At 38.7% G+C, this 17,500-nt stretch overlaps 1 protein-coding gene across 1 annotated transcript in view; it reads left to right on the top strand.

Annotated features, from left to right (window-relative positions):
* Positions 1 to 17,500, top strand: part of plxna4 (plexin A4) — a 328,266-nt gene that overhangs the window by 19,338 nt on the left and 291,428 nt on the right. The window contains exon 2 of the mRNA XM_060890039.1: positions 11,720 to 13,028. Coding sequence (XP_060746022.1) covers positions 11,814 to 13,028 — 1,215 coding nt within the window. The 5' untranslated portion in view covers positions 11,720 to 11,813. The remainder of the gene's footprint in view (positions 1 to 11,719; positions 13,029 to 17,500) is intronic.

The following is a 17,500-nucleotide window of genomic DNA, read 5'->3' as shown; positions in this document are numbered from 1 at the left end:
TGTTAAGTGAGATCAAAATCTGATGACTATCAGTGACTTCACACGAATATTTCCTTCTAACGAGAACCTAACCTTCCTTTAACTGCGTAAGCTTCTCTATTTAAGAATAATCAGTCGATTTATAGACATAAGGTCCATTATGGAAAAGTTTTCCATTTCCTTCATCTGATGTCGAGCGGCTAATTTGCTCGGATCACTGTTTTACGGCCTTCCTGAGCCCGGCTTGTTTAATTGAATAGGGTTTCATTAAGGCCATGGTAATCAGTGATAAATCAGCAGGCTGCTCGCTGAAAGGTACGTGGCACAGGAAGCGGCTTGCTGTCTAACCCAATAAGAGGAAGTGGAAGATGAGGCAGTGTGGAGATAGGGGAAAAAAAAACACTGTGCCGCTGTTTGTGTCTATCGTGTATTGTGCATGCGTTGTTTTTAATTAAGAGTAATTACAATTTTTTTTTAAAGTGAATCGATGTGTTTTATGAATCCTTACGAAATATCTCCAGAGTCACTGGATAAATCCAGACCTGCTAAGCAGGATTAGAGTCGGTCCGATCAGGGCGAGAGGGAGAGAATACAGCAGATGTCAACACGCTCCTCAGATCCACTGGATTTGCCTGACTGGCTTTTGGGCTTGGGCCAGTGCTTTGAAACGCCTCCTTTGTGTGTATTCTATAAAGCTTATACATCCCAGAGCCAGCATTTTACTCCGTGAATGGAATGCTATACGGATTTGTTATGTATCTGTCCGCTAATCCCACGCCACCAAATAACACAAGTGTCACATTAAAGAGCCGATAATAGGATACAATATCCTCCAAATGGATTGTGTATATTTTAACAAAGGCAATATCATTACAGTTGGGATTAAAGCGAGAAGATGGAAAAACGGATAAAGGAGGAGAAAATAATAAACACCACAGCAGCTTGTTTAATAGAAAAGGGCTTTAAAGACAAATGCAGGTGATGAAAAAACGCACAGGATCAGATGATGTAGAAGGAGGTCAGTATATCAGCTTCATATACAATAGGCTTTATAATAACCTTCACACGCACCTTGCCTCATTCACGTGGAATTAAAACATGCTCATCAAACGCGAAGAGAAGCGTGAAGTTCGCTCTCTACACACACTCAAGCTAGTTCTAGCTAACTAAAGTTAGCCAGCTACTATGGTTTTGCAGCATTGGACATTGGAGACATTGGAGTTTTAATCCGATTTTAATTCTATTGTTGGTGAGAATTCAAACAAGAAGGGTGCCAATACTTCTGAGCATCAAACTGTGGTACTATGTATTTGTATGTCTCACTGGAGGTTATGTGCAAAATAAAATGCATTAATAAACATTTAACATGAAACAAAACTGAAATAAAAAATAAAACTATGAAGATTTTAAATATTCATTTGAGCTCATTTACATACAATATGCAAATTAGCTGAGAGCTTACGCGAAAGCAAAATTTGGCCAGATTATTAAATAGCAGGTTATTTAGTAACTAAAAATAAATAAATAAATAAATAAACAATTCAACAAAAAAGTAACATAGAAATAATAAAATAAATGTAATACATAATTAAATAAATAAATAATACAATAAATAAAAAATAAATGTAATAAATAAACAATTAAATAACAAACAAACAAACAAATAAATAAATAAATAAATAAATAAATAAATAGATAAATAATGTAATATGTAAGAAATAAAAAGAGCTTACCTGGTTTTAATAAACTGTATAAGTTTTATATTTATTAATTACTTATTTCCTCTCATTTGCATGAAGGTTACTAAAGAGGTTACACTGTAATGAAAAAGTGCACAGAGGCACAGAGATTTTTTTTTACATTAAATTTTTAAAAGTTTTTTAAAACATTCAAATGAAATGTTGACTTTATTTTGCCTCTTGTTGAAATATTTTGTGTGTGTGTGTGTGCATGTGTGCAGTTGTGTGCATTTGTGTGTGTGCATGTGTGTGTGTGTGTGTTTGTGTGTATTTGTGTGTGTGTGTGTGTGTCAGTGTGTGTATGTGTGTGTGTGTGTGTTGGCCCCTCCCTGTAGCTTGAAGTGTATTATTCAGTGACATGGAGTTAATGTGACTTTAACATGTCTATCAGTGAGGAACTGACTGTAGTGGCAGTGACCCTGTGGGATGCCCTCAGATAATTAAAATCACACATCTGCCCTTTTCCGCTGTGTAAACATCACAGCTCTTCGTCCTCCTCCTCGTCACTGTGTCCCCATTTCCTCTTTACTTCAATAAAGAAATCCCCATCTGTCCACAGGGTTGAGTCACCAGATGAACTATTATTAATGTTTTTTTACATGTGTGTGTGTGTGTGTGTGTGTGTTAATGTCATCAGGAAGGCTAAGCAGAGTGTGTGTGTGTGTGTGTGTGTGCTAATGTCATAGTCATGGTGAAAGCTAAAGAGAGTGTGAATGTGTGTGACATGCTAATGCCATATTGAAAGCTAAACATTGTGTGTGTGTGTGTGTGTGTTCGTGTGTGTGTGTTTGCGTGTCCATGTGTGTGTGTTTGTGTGTGTGCATGTGTGTATATATGCTAATGCCATAGTAAAAGCTAAACATTGCATTTGTGTGTGCATGTGTGTATATATGCTAATGCCATAGTAAAAGCTAAACATTGCATTTATGTGTGCGCATGTGTGTGTGTGTTTGCTAATGCCATAGTAAAAGCCAAACACTGCGTATGTGTGTCTGTTTGTGTGTTTGTGTGGGCACATGTGTGTGTATATGTGTGTGTATGCTAATGCCATAGTAAAAGCTAAACCTTGCGTGTGTGTCCATTTGTGTGTGTTTGTGTGTGCAGATGTGTGTGTGTGTGCTAATGCCATAGTAAGCTAAAGGTTGTGTGTGTGTGTGTGTGTATATAAGACCCAGGCATGTGTGTGACATGCTTTAATCAAATCTGAACTACATCGTCCCCAGATGATACTCTTAGATCAGGCTGGAGGATTAACTTTGCTCTCCTCCTCCAATCTATTCTCACATCTAATGTGTTGCAGATTGAAGGTCAAGCCTCAGTGTTGATATTTTGCACAGTGTCCTTATATGTAATGACACACATTCATATTGTTTTGCATAACTAAAGTACGTATTTAAAAAGGGGAAACTGGGATTTAGGAGGTGGGGAAGTCTTACTATGGTGTTTTATGGAGGCCAACATGAAGATTCTGAAGAAATTATTTGCAGGATGTTTTACACAAGAAATGTGAAAAAAACAACAACAACAACCTCTGACTGTAAGTTTGTGTAAATTTATGAAAGGTGACTTAATAATGTGACCTTCGATCAGTTTTAAACTGATGTGCAATGATGTGAGGTAATTGATGTGAGGCTAATTGTTGTTTATCACTATGGACACAAGAGAATTGTTTCGTAATCTAGTATGTTATTTGTTATTTGTTTACACTTTATAAAGAATGTCAAATTGACAAATTCTTGGAGAAAAGTACTAGGATAAGTGAAGAGAATTGTGGTTTCGACACCGGTGTCGCGGCGCTAGCTGGTTAACGTTAAATACATTCAGTGTGGGGGGGCACGGTGGCTTAGTGGTTAGCACGTTCGCCTCACACCTCCAGGGTCGGGGTTCGATTCCCACACACACAAGGTGGATTCCCCTCCACCTTGTATGTGTGGAGTTTGCATGTTCTCCCCGTGCCTCGGGGGTTTCCTCCGGGTACTCGGGGGTTTCCTCCCCCGGTCCAAAGACATGCATGGTAGGTTGATTGGCATCTCTGGAAAATTGTCCGTAGTGTGTGATTGCGTGAGTGAATGAGAGTGTGTGTGTGTGTTCGTGTGTGTGTGCCCTGCGATGGGTTGGCACTCCGTCCAGGGTGTATCCTGCCTTGATGCCCGATGACGCCTGAGATAGGCACAGGCTCCCCGTGACCCGAGGTAGTTCGGATAAGCGGTAGAAGATGAATGAATGAACATTCAGTGTGGGAAGTAGCGGTGACTCTTCTGGTCTTTGCTGGTGTATGTATTTTTGGCTGATCTGCTTTATTTGAGCTTTTGCGTTCCAGATATTTGGGAGACAAATTTCCTCTGGTATATGTCTTTGGAGCGTAATGATTTAGGATGTATAAGATGCTGACTCTGCTCAGACTGTGAGTTACTATGACAGGACTGTCAGGATGACTCATGACTCATGTTCTGACTCAATACTGAAATTTGATTGTTGGCCGCAAAAAATATATACCGTGAGGTTGCTTGGATTGAATAGTACACGTTTTTCTCTGTAAAGCTGCACGCAAGTGGATTACACATTTACATTTATGGTGTTTGGCAGACGCCTTTATCCAGAGCGACATACAAAAGTGCTTTGAAGTCTTTATGAATGAATACGTCAGCACTGGTTCGCTATTCAATTCAATTGAATTCAATTCCATTTTATTTGTATTGCGCTTTTAACAGTGGATGTTGTCTCAAAGCAGCTTTACAGAACGTAAGAAGAATAGGACAAAAAGTTCAAGATTAATATTAGAAAAGGAAGAGGAAGATCTTCACCTGTCGTTTGAAGATAACCAATGACTCAGCTGTTTGGACATTTAGGGGAAGTTCGTTCTACCACCTCGGTGGCGGAACAGAAGAGTCTTGATGTTTACCTACGTTTTACCCTGAGAGATGGTGGGACCAGTCGAGTAGTGCTGGTAGATCAGAGGGCGCGAGGAATGATGAGAGCTTTGTGGTAAGAGGGAGCTGGTCTGTTTTGGCTTTGTAGGCAAGCATCAGTGTTTTGAATCTGATGAGTCCAGCAACCAGAAGCCGGTGGATGGAGCCCAATGTACTTGGAGTGGTGCTGGAGAACTTAAAGGTTTAAAACAGCTGCATTTTGGATCATTTGCAGAGGACATACTACCTGCACTAGTAGCTTATCAGCATTGTACCATGATGTTGTTTACATGTCCATCAAAGTTCTGGAGCTCAGCTTTCAGATGAACCGCTGATTATATTGTACCTAGTTATTGAGTTGTAAATTACTATGTGTGGTCTTGACTCTTCTAACTAGTAGCATGGAAACTGTATTTATCTCAGTCCTGAATGGAAAGATACCTCATATCCTTTATAAACTGTTTACTGGACTCACAAGAGCCTCCCAGGGAGAGCAAAATATCCTCCTTAGATGTATAAATATTTCCCCAGATCAACTCCGCTACCGTAATCAGACTGTTTCTGATTCTTCCTAAAGGCTGCTCAGTTCTTGTGTGATATTTTATAACAGGGACATAAAGGGTGCCAATAATTTTGGACCCGTCTGTAAAATGTACTATAAAAAAGATCGGCCCTGTGTATTTGTACTATGAAATAGTCTTATAAGTCTTGTAAAGGCTCATAACAGGTTCAGCATAGAAATGATGATAGTATAGAGACTATAGTATAGAAAAGTATCGAAGACTTAAAAATGTTTGTTCTCACTTTAAAAAATTAAATAAATAAAAAAGTTTTCAGGTGTTACATTTTTATAAATTGTTATTTTTAGTATTTTATAATGTGTGAATCCTTGAATAATAAATGTTAAAATTTATTGAGTAAAAAAAAAAAGTTTTTTTTAAAAGTTTTTGTAAAATTGAGTAAAAAAACAATTAAAATCTAATTCCAAAATAACAAAAAAGACTATTTTATAATGTTGATATTTTATATTTTATAATGTTTTTGTATCAAATGAGAAAGACAAAATAAAAACACAAATTAAACAGAGTAAAAAGTTTAAATATAAAAACTCAAATAACTTTCAAAGCTAAAGGCAAAAAGACAAAAGTAAAAAAAATACATTAAAAAAAATCACCTGTTTTTTTTTTCTCCTAAGCAAAACGTGACCATTTATTTTTATTTCATTTATTTTTTTTAAAAAAGGAAACTTTTTTAAGCTAAAACTCCTAAACTATAGAGCAAACATTAATTAATTAAAAAAAAAACAAAAAAACATTAAATAATGTTCCAAGATAAAGAAAAAGTATAAAAACTGTTTGGAATCAAAATAAATTTTCATAGAAAAAAAATTGATTAATTGGTTGCATTGATGTATAGATTTGATCGTGTATGGTATAGTATAGAAACGCCTGGCATAAGACTTTCTACATAGTTTCTGTATGTCTGAATGTGTTATACCCGAGGTAGTTCGGATAAGCGGTAGAAAATGAGAGAGTGAATGTGTTATAGACTACATGCTGTGTATCATCATCGTAACAGCGTATCAGTATCCATGTGGTGTAGTTTTATAGTCAGGTACCTTATCATGCTAGTTTCTTGTCACTGACAACGTTTTTCTTGTCTTTCTGTGCTGCCAGAGTGGATTAGAGAGGGCTCATTGATTTGAAGAAGTTTTTATTTACCTTGAATAAGCCTGTTAGGAATCTGTCTTTCCTTCACGCATTGAGAGCTGCAGGTTTCAATCAGGCATTGCACAATTAAACCCACCAATGAGACTGAGGAGAATGAAAATTTTTAGCGGATTTAGATCCGCTAAAAGTGCTGCAAGTACAAGATGTTGCACTATTAAGAGCATGTTATTGATGGATTATCACTAAAGTGAGCAGTATTGATGAGTGATTCACTGGGATGACTCCATCACAGGGACCCGGTTCAGACCCATCGTGAATGTTGTTATTTTTTATCATATATACAGTATTTTTCTAAAATTTGAACTGTCGTTTCAATTCGTCGTTAATGCCGCGTGAAAAAACACGCCGATGAACGTCGGAGCACTTTTTGTGCTGTAAATGAGTGAGCAGTCACCTGGGCTGCTTCAGTAGGGATCGAAAAGTTCACCAACCCCTGGAAAGTGCTGCAAGAAAGCCGAGTGACCTCTGATTAATGCTGCGGCTCGGTGCTTGAGGATCTGAGTGATTGGTTTAAATCCCAGTTCTGAGAGTTGGGCTCTGGGGTAAGAACTTTCGACTGCCCCAGTGATTCTGAACTCGCTTTGGATCAAAGGAATCATCTGCCTGCCGAATGAATATCTCAAAAAAATCAAAACAAACAAACAAAAATGACTGGACAAATGAGGGTGTAGGAGATTACGGAGAAATAATGATGAGTGTAAATGGTGTTTAACCCTTTAAACCTGAAGAGAATTATTGCACTTATTAGTAACAACAGTGGTTTACTAATCATCATCATCATCATCATCATCAACATCATCCTCATCCTCATCATCATCCTCATCATCATCATCATCATCACTACACAACGCTAAATTATTTCATATTGATGACCAAAATATAGGAATATTCTTAAAATTGTTTATGTAGATAAAGATACTCGTATGATGCAGGTGATAAAATAAATAAATAAAGTTTTAAAATATAATAATAATAATAATAATAATAATAATAATAATAATAATAATAATAATAATTGTTATTATTATTATTATTATTATTATTATACAACAATAATAATAAATGAATAAATTATTAGATTTATTTATTTAATGAATATTATAATGTTTATTTTTTTTTATTAAGGCATAAGAGTCTGGCATAAAAATATCTATTTTGTTAATTAAGTTTGCAAGAAACCTTAATTTTTAATTTTTGAAGAATTTATTTTCTCAGGTTTTTTGGTGATACAGTAAAATAAAAATGTCTGGACTCTCTTTAAGTTAAAGTAAACTTTCTTGGAGTAAAAAAAAAAAATGATGATTTTTTTTTTTTTTTAATATAAAGCTATGTGTCCCTAAACTTTTGAATGGCAGCATATATATTGGACTTTTTCTTTGGAAACAGATACACCAACCGTTACATCTTTTCCATTTTCTCGACATTCCTCGACTCAACCTACAGCCTGCTCTTTCGTTTTTTCTCATTTTGCTCTGTCATATTTATTTCACAGCTTCCTTCGCTTCTGCAGTCTGCCACACGTCCTCCTTCGTACCCTGCTGCACTCATTGAGCCGTTCACGGTTTTATTAAAAAGCCGGGTTTCAGTTTGTTTGTTTTTTTTTTTTTCGTCTGGAAGGACAATAGAGTTGTATTAAAAAAACATAACACATGGGCTGATCTTGAACTGTACAGTGTGTTTCCTGACATTTTCAGAAGACGCACAGTTAGAGAAATGAGTGTGTGACTCTAAACATGAATTAATTATCACCCTTCGATGTGTGCACGCAGCATGTGGTCCTTGGTCTGTGTGTGTGTGTATGTGTGGGTTGGTGGGTTGGTAGTTGGGCTTTCCAGAAGCTTTTTTGGCTTCAACATGACCACACACACACACACACACACACACACACACACACACACACACACACACACATACACACACACACACACACACACACACACACACACACACACACACACACGTCTGTTCTCGTTCGTTCCTTGTTTTTTTTTTTTGGTGCTTTCTGGTTGCTAGACATCTTGGCAAGACCCTCCATTACCCCAAGACAAGCCAATAATAACTTCTAGCCACACACACACACACACACACACTCACACTATCTGAATGACCTTGTGGATTAACCAGCTGTAAGTCATTTTCTTGGAAGTTTTTGTCTCCACCATTCCTGACCTCTGTGCAAGCAACCTTAGTGTTTCAAATATTGAGTAAATAAATAAATAAATAAATAAATAAATAAATAAATAAATATTTCGATATTTTTAGACTAGGATATCAGGCACTAAAAAATTTGCCAAGCCATAACTACCCTTATTGTATATATATATATATATATATATATATATATATATATATATATATATATATATATATATATATGTGTGTGTGTGTGTGTGTGTTGTGTGTGTGTCAATTTGAGTGTGCAGTTTGATGGAGCAGGGTGGCGTGAGATTCTGGATTTAATTAACCAGCAGGCAAAGACAAATAGGAGCTAAACACAGCTGCCTGATGGGGAGATAATGAGCAAACTGGGTTGTTTGGGTCAGAGCTGCAGTCTCTCAAGACACAAGAGAATCTCATGGTCATTAAGGCTCCTTCTCTTTCTTTCTCTCTTTCTCTCACTCCACTTCATTGCTGAATTTCCTATTGCCTTGCCCTTGTATCCGTGTTGCTATAATATTTGTGACTGGCATTGTAAAGTACCTGTCCACAACCTAAATTACCCCCGCTAGCGTATCACCTGCCATTGGCTCCAATACACAACACAGCCCTGGTAAGATTGACTCAGCATCTGAATACCTCCAGCACTGACCCTTTTGTTATTCACACCAACCTCTTGTTCTCACTCAGTGAGCGACTGCTTTCTGTTTCAATGGCTAATCATAACTGTAGTGTCTGCCCTCCAGTTGCCTAACGTCTAAATGCATACTACGGTGTCGGAGCTGTGATTTTCTTATCTGCTGTGCACCCAGCACTTAAGTGCCAGTCTAACGTTTGACTGCTGGCTTGCTTAACAGCTGCTATTTGTACCTGTGTCTTTTCTGTCTTTTTATTTTTTCCCTTCAAAAGCCATTCAGGTATTTCGCTTGTTTGAGATATTACAAGTTTTTTTTCTCTCTCTGTGCATTGTGTGACTTTTAATGTGATAATTATGGAGGGTTAGAGCCATAATATTGTGTTAGCATTCTTGATTAGAAGCAAACCGGGTGGAAAAAATACAGAGAAATTGTACTTAAAGTAAAATTGCAGCAAAACAAACAAAATTTCATCTGACCAAATTCTCATTAAGCAGTGAGTCCTGAGGAGAACATTATGAGGAGAACATTATAGGAGAACTCTTAAACCTTCAGAAGAATCCAGCTTGCTTTTAGATTATGCTTAATAACCCTTTTCAAATGAATGCCAAGGGGCATTAACAAAAACAAAACCCCCCTGACTAGCTAATTCAACTTAACTAGCTTACATAACAAACTAATTTACAACAGTTAGCTAGCTAGCTAATTATAGAAACTATCGTACAAAACATAAGGGAACAAGCTAGCTAATTTAGCTAGCTAAATTACAAACGAAATAAAACTCAGTGTACTACTTTAGCTTTAAGAGTGAATTTTAAAAGCCGATGAACATTTCAACACAAATGAGACACCTAATTTGTGTCCCATGTGACATTATCAGGAAAAAAAACACATGGATTTTGAGATTTGAAATATGTACTTTGTGTGCAAGTACTCAATTTCAGTATTGCTAATTTAACAAGCGTATTTACTTAACTAGCTCGATTAACAAGCTAGCATTTAAAAAGTAAGTAGCAAGCTAATTTAATTTTTAAAAAAAAGTTTACTCAAATATGACAGTAGCTTAATAATGAATTTTACATGGGAGCATAATAAGAAAAAAAAAATTAAAACAAAAGAAAAAAATCATGCTTTTTACGATTTGTAATACTTTGAAGATAACAATTCTTAAAACTAGTATGTTTTTGTCAAACTAGTGAGAAGTTTTGAAACCAATTTACAACTAAATAACTACAGCTGACTAACTTACACGAGCTCAATTACAAAAGAACATTAACTCAGAATACTACTTTAGCTGTAATAGTGAATTTTAAAGGCTGATATTTAATTTTCCCCGAATGAGACCCTGTATAAATATTATTCTGTATAAACAGCAAGAAAACAGAATAATCTCATACTTTTTGAGTAATGAATGCTTTGAAGGTCAAAATGAATTTATTTAAAGCAAATAATTTGTTTTTAGTACGCTAGGAACAAATGTAGTGTTTTTTCATATACTGTACATATGTTCATATGAGAATGTTCCTGTGCCAGACTCCAGACTATTGGGAAAGTGTAAATAAATTTCTCAAATGAGAACAGGAAATGTTTTTCCTCTCACTTTCACCCCCCTTCATTCTTGTTTTCCCCCTAATTGGCCCAGCGGTTTACCTCTGCTCATAAACATTGCATATCTTTCTCCGCCTCTTCTTTTAGCAAAGTCAGTGGGCGAGCTGCAGCATTAGGAGGAATGACAGAAAACCGCCAAGGCATGCAAATCGGTTGCAGAGGGGAAAATCAATTAGAGGTCTAGAGCCCTGGCTGTGAGGTGGGGCACATGTGGAGAACCAGTGTCCGTCTGTAGTGATAACTCCTGGGGCAATTGCATTATCTCCATTAAGGCTGGCATTTATTCATGGCAGAAGTGTGTGTTGCTCCCTGTGTGCCCTTATTACTACCCCACTTAATTATTCCTGCAATTTAGAAATGTGGCATGTGGCTTTAGACAATCTGAGGTCAGCTGTCCTTTGTCCTTTCTCTCTCCAGCTACTTTTCTCCTTGTAGAGAATATTCTGCTCTCGGCAGCTTGAGAGTAGTCTTAGCTTGTGACGTCCTGTTGCAGTTTGTTGCGTTTTGAGCAGGATCACCTTTTGGCCATAGGCTTCATGATCATGAGAGTTACAAACTGATTGAGCTTCCACAATTCCATATTAGCTCTTGTTGGTCATCTAAAAAGGAAGTTAAATTTCTGTCAAGCAGGGTTTCTTGGTGAGGCTAAATGTACCAAACTTGCAAATCTAACGCTGTGCCTCAACCAATTACTGACACCTGTACCTTTTGATTATTTAAATAGCCTGGACTAGCAAACAGTTGATGATGCCCTGTTGATGTTTGGTCTAGACTGTTTTTGCCTCGATTTGTTCAGTGTTGTCTATTTGGTGTAGCCTTGCTAACTCTGTTCATATCAAGGCCTTGAAATATCCAGCTTGAAACTCATGCTAGTTTTTGCCCTGACTTTGTTTGTGTTTGTGTTTACCGTGTCTGGTAATTAAATTCTTATAAGCTGATTTTGTTTTTGTCTCTTTCTGCAGGTCCATAATGTCCTCAGACTCAAGACAAGGCTGAACATCAATCTGCAGCAAATAGTTGACTCGAAATCTACTTCTGCCCAACACTGTCAGGACAATGGCTTCCCACCATAGAGAATTGAACTGTTTATTAGTTTCTTGTTGCTTCTTTGTTTCTTTGCTTCCCCTCTCCAACTCAAGGCCACAGCAGCCTTCCATTGCATCAAAAGTGGACAAGGACTACAGAACATTCCATGCTGAGAACCCAGAATGGACTTTTAACCACCTGGCTGTGGATTATAGAAATGGGAATGTGTACCTCGGTGTAGTGAACCGCATTTATAAGCTCTCACAAGAACTCGACGTGCTGGTGTCGCATCAAACCGGGCCGGAGGAGGACAACCGCAACTGCTACCCACCACGAATTGTGCAGCCTTGTAGCGAGCCACTGACGCTCACCAACAATGTCAATAAAATGCTACTAATCGACTATAGAGCAAATCGGCTGCTAGCCTGCGGGAGCCTCTACCAGGGTATCTGCAAGCTGCTTCGCCTGGATGATCTCTTTAAACTTGGAGAGCCCTTTCACAAGAAAGAGCATTACCTCTCAGGTGTCAATGAGAGTGACTCAGTTTTTGGCGTCATTGTGTCTTATGGTAACACCTCACCTGACAAGCTGTTTGTGGCCACAGCAGTGGATGGGAGGCCAGAGTACTTCCCAACCATCTCAAGTCGCAAACTGGCTCGCAATTCAGAGGAGGATGGCATGTTTGCCTATGTCTTCCATGATGAGTTTGTGGCCTCCATGATCAAGATCCCATCAGATACCTTTACCGTGGTGCCTGATTTCGACATCTATTATGTCTATGGCTTTGCCAGCGGTAACTTTGTCTACTTCCTGACACTGCAGCCAGAAATGGGTGGCGGTCCGGCTGCGGGTTCGTCCTCGGCCAACCGGGAACAGGTGTTTACTTCCAAACTGGTGCGACTTTGCAAGGATGACACGGCATTCAACTCGTACGTAGAGGTTCCCCTTGGTTGTGTCAAGGGTGGTGTGGAATATCGCCTTCTCCAGGCTGCCTACTTGTCTAAGGCAGGCTCCATCCTGGCTCGCTCGCTGGGCGTGGGACCGGACGATGACATCCTTTACACCGTGTTCTCCAAAGGCCAGAAGAGGCGGCCAAAGGAATCGTCTCAAGAGTCAGCCTTGTGCGTGTTTGTCCTGAAGGACATCAATGAGAGAATTAAAGACCGGCTACAGTCCTGTTACAAAGGAGAGGGCACGCTGGATCTGGCCTGGCTCAAAGTGAAGGATATTCCCTGCAGCAGTGCGGTAAGCCAATACAGTATCATTTACCAGCCTTATCTCTGGCAATACACACACACACACACACACATTGCGTATATACTTTCTGAGGCAGCCACCTTGGACAACTCGTACTGCTTGGCTGATAATACAATCCATTGGCGTTTTTTTTTTTATATAAATGCTTCAGTCCAGCATATTAAAGTAACTAACAGGTCTATTATGCTGACTTTTCCACTTAGCGTCTCAGTCAGTGTGCAACTGTCCACACGCAGGATTTGATTACAGGGAACCTGATATGTGTTCATTTGTTTGACAGCTGCTAATATTTACAATTATTACAGCATTTCGAAGAGCCTGTGATCTTTCTGTAGACTTAAATGTTTTTTCTTGGATTCAGATGTACGGAATTTATTAAATCTTTTGATTCGTTTTTTTTCTTCTTCATGTCTCGCTCTAGAAAATAAGGTTAAACTCAGTGCCAGTCGCTTAAAAAGGTGCTTATTTGAGGATGCAATTTTTCCATTAGCCCATTTGATAGATGCCAAACAACCTGAAATGCAAAATTGGCCTCCTCTGAGAGTCAATCTATTATTGTAATGGCATTTCATTGAACACTGGCCATGGCTAGAATTAATCTTTCCACTTTCTACTGATGTTATGAATCACTCATTATCACGTAAACAGCCCGGGCCAGGTTTAGCGCTTACCGTGTGCCTGTTTGTCTCTCGTCCCTTTAGGGTTGGGGAGGGACGGGAAAGGAGGGGTCTAGAGGAGTTGTGGAGGGGTTCATTCATTTAACTAAACAGCAGCGCGACGATGCTGATGAGTTCGACAATAATTCGCCTGGTGTAAAGATTGTTGTGGAAAGTAAACCATCAAACCTTATGTGTTTGTGTGTATGTCGATGACACTCACACACATGTAGATCGTGTTCATAACACATATGCACCCAGATAAATCAGAGACATGGTGCTGTCTGTGAAAGGTGTGGGATGTGGAGCTGAGACACACACACACACAGAGAGAGAGAGAGAGAGAGATGCACACACACATGGCATATACACACCAGATAAATCAGAGACAGGGTGCTATAGAGCACCGTCTCAAAAAAAGTGTGGGCCTCGAGACCAAGACGAGACAGAGGTGTGTGGAGAAATGGTGCACACGCTGCAGTACAGCGACTGCAGCATAAATTAGAAAGCAGGCGTCACTCAGGGGTGGGAGATAAATGGCTTGCTTCTCCTCCTGCTGTAACTATGGCTACCAGATTTCCCGCTCAAGGCCCTGGCAGACGTGTTTGATTGGGGTGGGAAGAAGGCGACCCAAAACAAATTAGATCCGAGGGCCGCGCTAGAGCAACGGATCACATAATGATCTCATTTCGAGAGGAATATCAGAAGCTTGAGGCACAAACACCAGGCAAAACACATGATTTAACATCAGATGCTGTCTTCAAAGTCTGCCCTTGGCCCTCTTTACCCTTTTTGTATTAATATTACATAATATCACCACCATCGAGCTCCTCAATCAGTCTGCAATAAGATGATTGTGTAGCTCTGATTCATTAATACAGTATTTATGCACCATTAAACTACTTAGCACGCTAACTAGCCCAGTTAGCTTGCTCTAATATGGCGCTTCTTTTAGTCTCATCTTCTAAAGAGTCAGCTTTAATGCTGAGTCTATAGATCTCATATCAAAACAGCGGTGTGTACGATAGCTGCCTTGCATTCTGGGAGTTTTTAGCATTACTTTTATTTTTTTCTTCACTTAACATTTCTACTCTCTGAGATGTTCCAAGTTTTTCTTCATAAGAAGTTAAACCTTTATCTTCGGTGTAATGTTATCAAAAGAGGGGAAAAAAACGCATGTTCTTTATACCGATAGAAAACGTCCCATAAGTCGATGTACTGGTAAAAAATGGTTTAGGATAAGACTTCCGATCCTAGTACTAGCTCAGTGTTACTCATTGCACGGCTCACGAGCCTCCTGCGGCTCGCAAAGCTTTAATATGCGGCTCGCATGGCAGTAAATAATACGATGATATGATCATGTGGTTAAAATATATTTTTCATTTAAATAACATTAAAAACAATCAGGGAAGCATAGAAAAAAACGAATGTGCTCTATTACAAATAATAATATATATTTATATATATTATTTGACTCGTCACTGACTCACTGCATTCTGCGCAATAGCCAGTTTTTGGCGGCCTGCCAGAAGCTAGTTTGTGTTTCATGCTAGCTAACAACTTGTGTTTACTGTACACACACGGACTAAAAAATGGATCGATTTCTTATCAAACAATCCTGCGCACAAAATGAACAGCAACAAAGCAATGTGACAGTGACAAAAGAGGTAACTGATGGAGAGCATGCATCATCCGCAACTCGAGTAATTATTGTATTGCAATATTGTACATTGTATTAAAGCAGATAAGCTATTTAAGACTGAATAACTTGGCGTACTTTGCGGTGAAAGTGACTCTCCTATTGACTTTGTCCTATTAGTGTGGCTCACATGAAAAAAATAGTGAAGACCACTGTACTAGCTATTAAAAAAGTATGAGTTGAAGATGTTATTCATGTTGCCATTTTGTTACTTACTTGCCTATCTGATTCAGCTAGGCTCTTTTCTGGTTTACCGACACACACACACACACACACACAAACACAGTGATCGTTCGTTTTAATGATTAGCGGATTTGCAGTGGTAGCGTGTTGCATGACAGTATAAAAAAGCAAGAAGTGAGACAAACAGGAGCAATGCGAGCGATCATGCGATCTGCTGGTTTCATTGCGATCGCACGGATATGGTTTTTCACCGTGCAGCTCCTGTTAGCCTCGGATGACCCGCCGGCCTAAAATAATTAAGAAGGAATGAAACGAACGAATGGAACAGGAGTATAGATACAGATTTACTCGTTTTTGTTTTTAAGTTGCCGTCTAGCAGAAATAGGACGGGTAAAAGATAACAGGTTACTGACGAGACTGATGATGATTTGGCTGCTGGTTTTGGTTTCCGGTGTCTGCGAGTCTGATTGGATTAGCACAGGGTTACAGCGCGAGTGAACAGGAACAGCTGGAGAAAGGGGGAAAATAATTTCTTACACTGCATTGATAGTTGCAAAGCTGCCAGGACAGACGAGCTGTAAAACTTGTGAACGTACAAGACGGCAGTGATTCGTTTTCTAACCTGTTACAGTTGCTATGGAAACCGCTACAAACCTGTAAACATACAGGACGACGGTGATTAACGTTTTAACATGTTATAATTGCTACGGTAACAGCTAAAAACCTGTAAATTGTCAAGACGGCGACGATTCGTTTTCTGATATGTTACAGTTACTATGGTAACAGGTAAAATCCTGTAAATGTACAAGACGCCAAAGATTGATCAATTTTCTGAGATGTTACAGTTGCTATGGCAACAGCTAAAAACCTGCAAATGTACAGTATGGTGGTGATTAATTTTCTGATTTGTTACAGTTACTATGGTGACGGCTACGAACCTGTAAATGTACAGGACATCGATGATTAATCTTCTAATAGAAAATAGAGGTGAATGTTTATAGCTGCTATAATGTAAGTGATAACAGGAAGTAAATATTTTTTTTTTAATGGATGGTCGATAAATCGATGGTCGATGGTTGAAAATAATAAAACCCGTGTTTTTCACGTGTATAACCGTAGACAACTTCACGTGTGTATCAGTAATTCCGCACGAATGCTGAAGGATTCATATTGTTTTATAGATTCTCCGCTACTGGGCAATCTGTTTCCATAGCAACGAACATACGATCGTGTATGATTAACGTTATGGATGTTGTGTAACACACGAGAAGACGTAAAAGCTCAGAAATCCGAATGGAGGACGGCGGACGAGGAGACGAAGGTGTAATTACGCCGCTTGTTCGCACCGCTGTTAGCTGCATGCTGATGAATATTTATGACAAAAATAAAATGAAAATCTCTCAGCAAAGACAAAATAACCCGAGTTCATCCTGCACACTCACCTCAGATACACTACGCCTCCGGGATCGTTTATCTCGTTTAGCCGCTCGGTAACGAGCACATCTACAGGCCAGGTCAGAGGAATAAACATCGTTTACTGGATTCTGCATAAAAGCAAACATTGCTTAAGGAAGTTGGAATTATTTATGATCTTATTTATAGCCATTAGGATTAGTTTACTTAATGGTATAAATGCATCACAGTAATACAACAGCCATGATGATGATGATGATGATGATGATGATGATGATGAGCATTTTAGATGTGTGTGGGAAATTTTAGATGTGTGCGGTTCCTCTTTTTTCCCCCCTCTCTCTCTCTCTCTCTCTCTCTCTCTCTCTCTCTCTCTCTCTCTCTCTCTCTCTCTGTCTCTCTCTCTCTCTCTCTCTCTCTTCCTATCTTTCTCTCTAACCATCCCTCTGTATTTCTCTCTGTTTTCCTTCACTTATCTCTCTCTTTCTCTTGTTTATCTCACTTATCTC

This window comes from Tachysurus vachellii, chromosome 16 (genome assembly GCF_030014155.1).
Source record: "Tachysurus vachellii isolate PV-2020 chromosome 16, HZAU_Pvac_v1, whole genome shotgun sequence".
Taxonomy (NCBI): Eukaryota; Metazoa; Chordata; class Actinopteri; order Siluriformes; family Bagridae; genus Tachysurus; species Tachysurus vachellii.
Note: the sequence above shows the minus strand (reverse complement) of the source record. Positions and strands in the feature narration are given on the sequence as shown.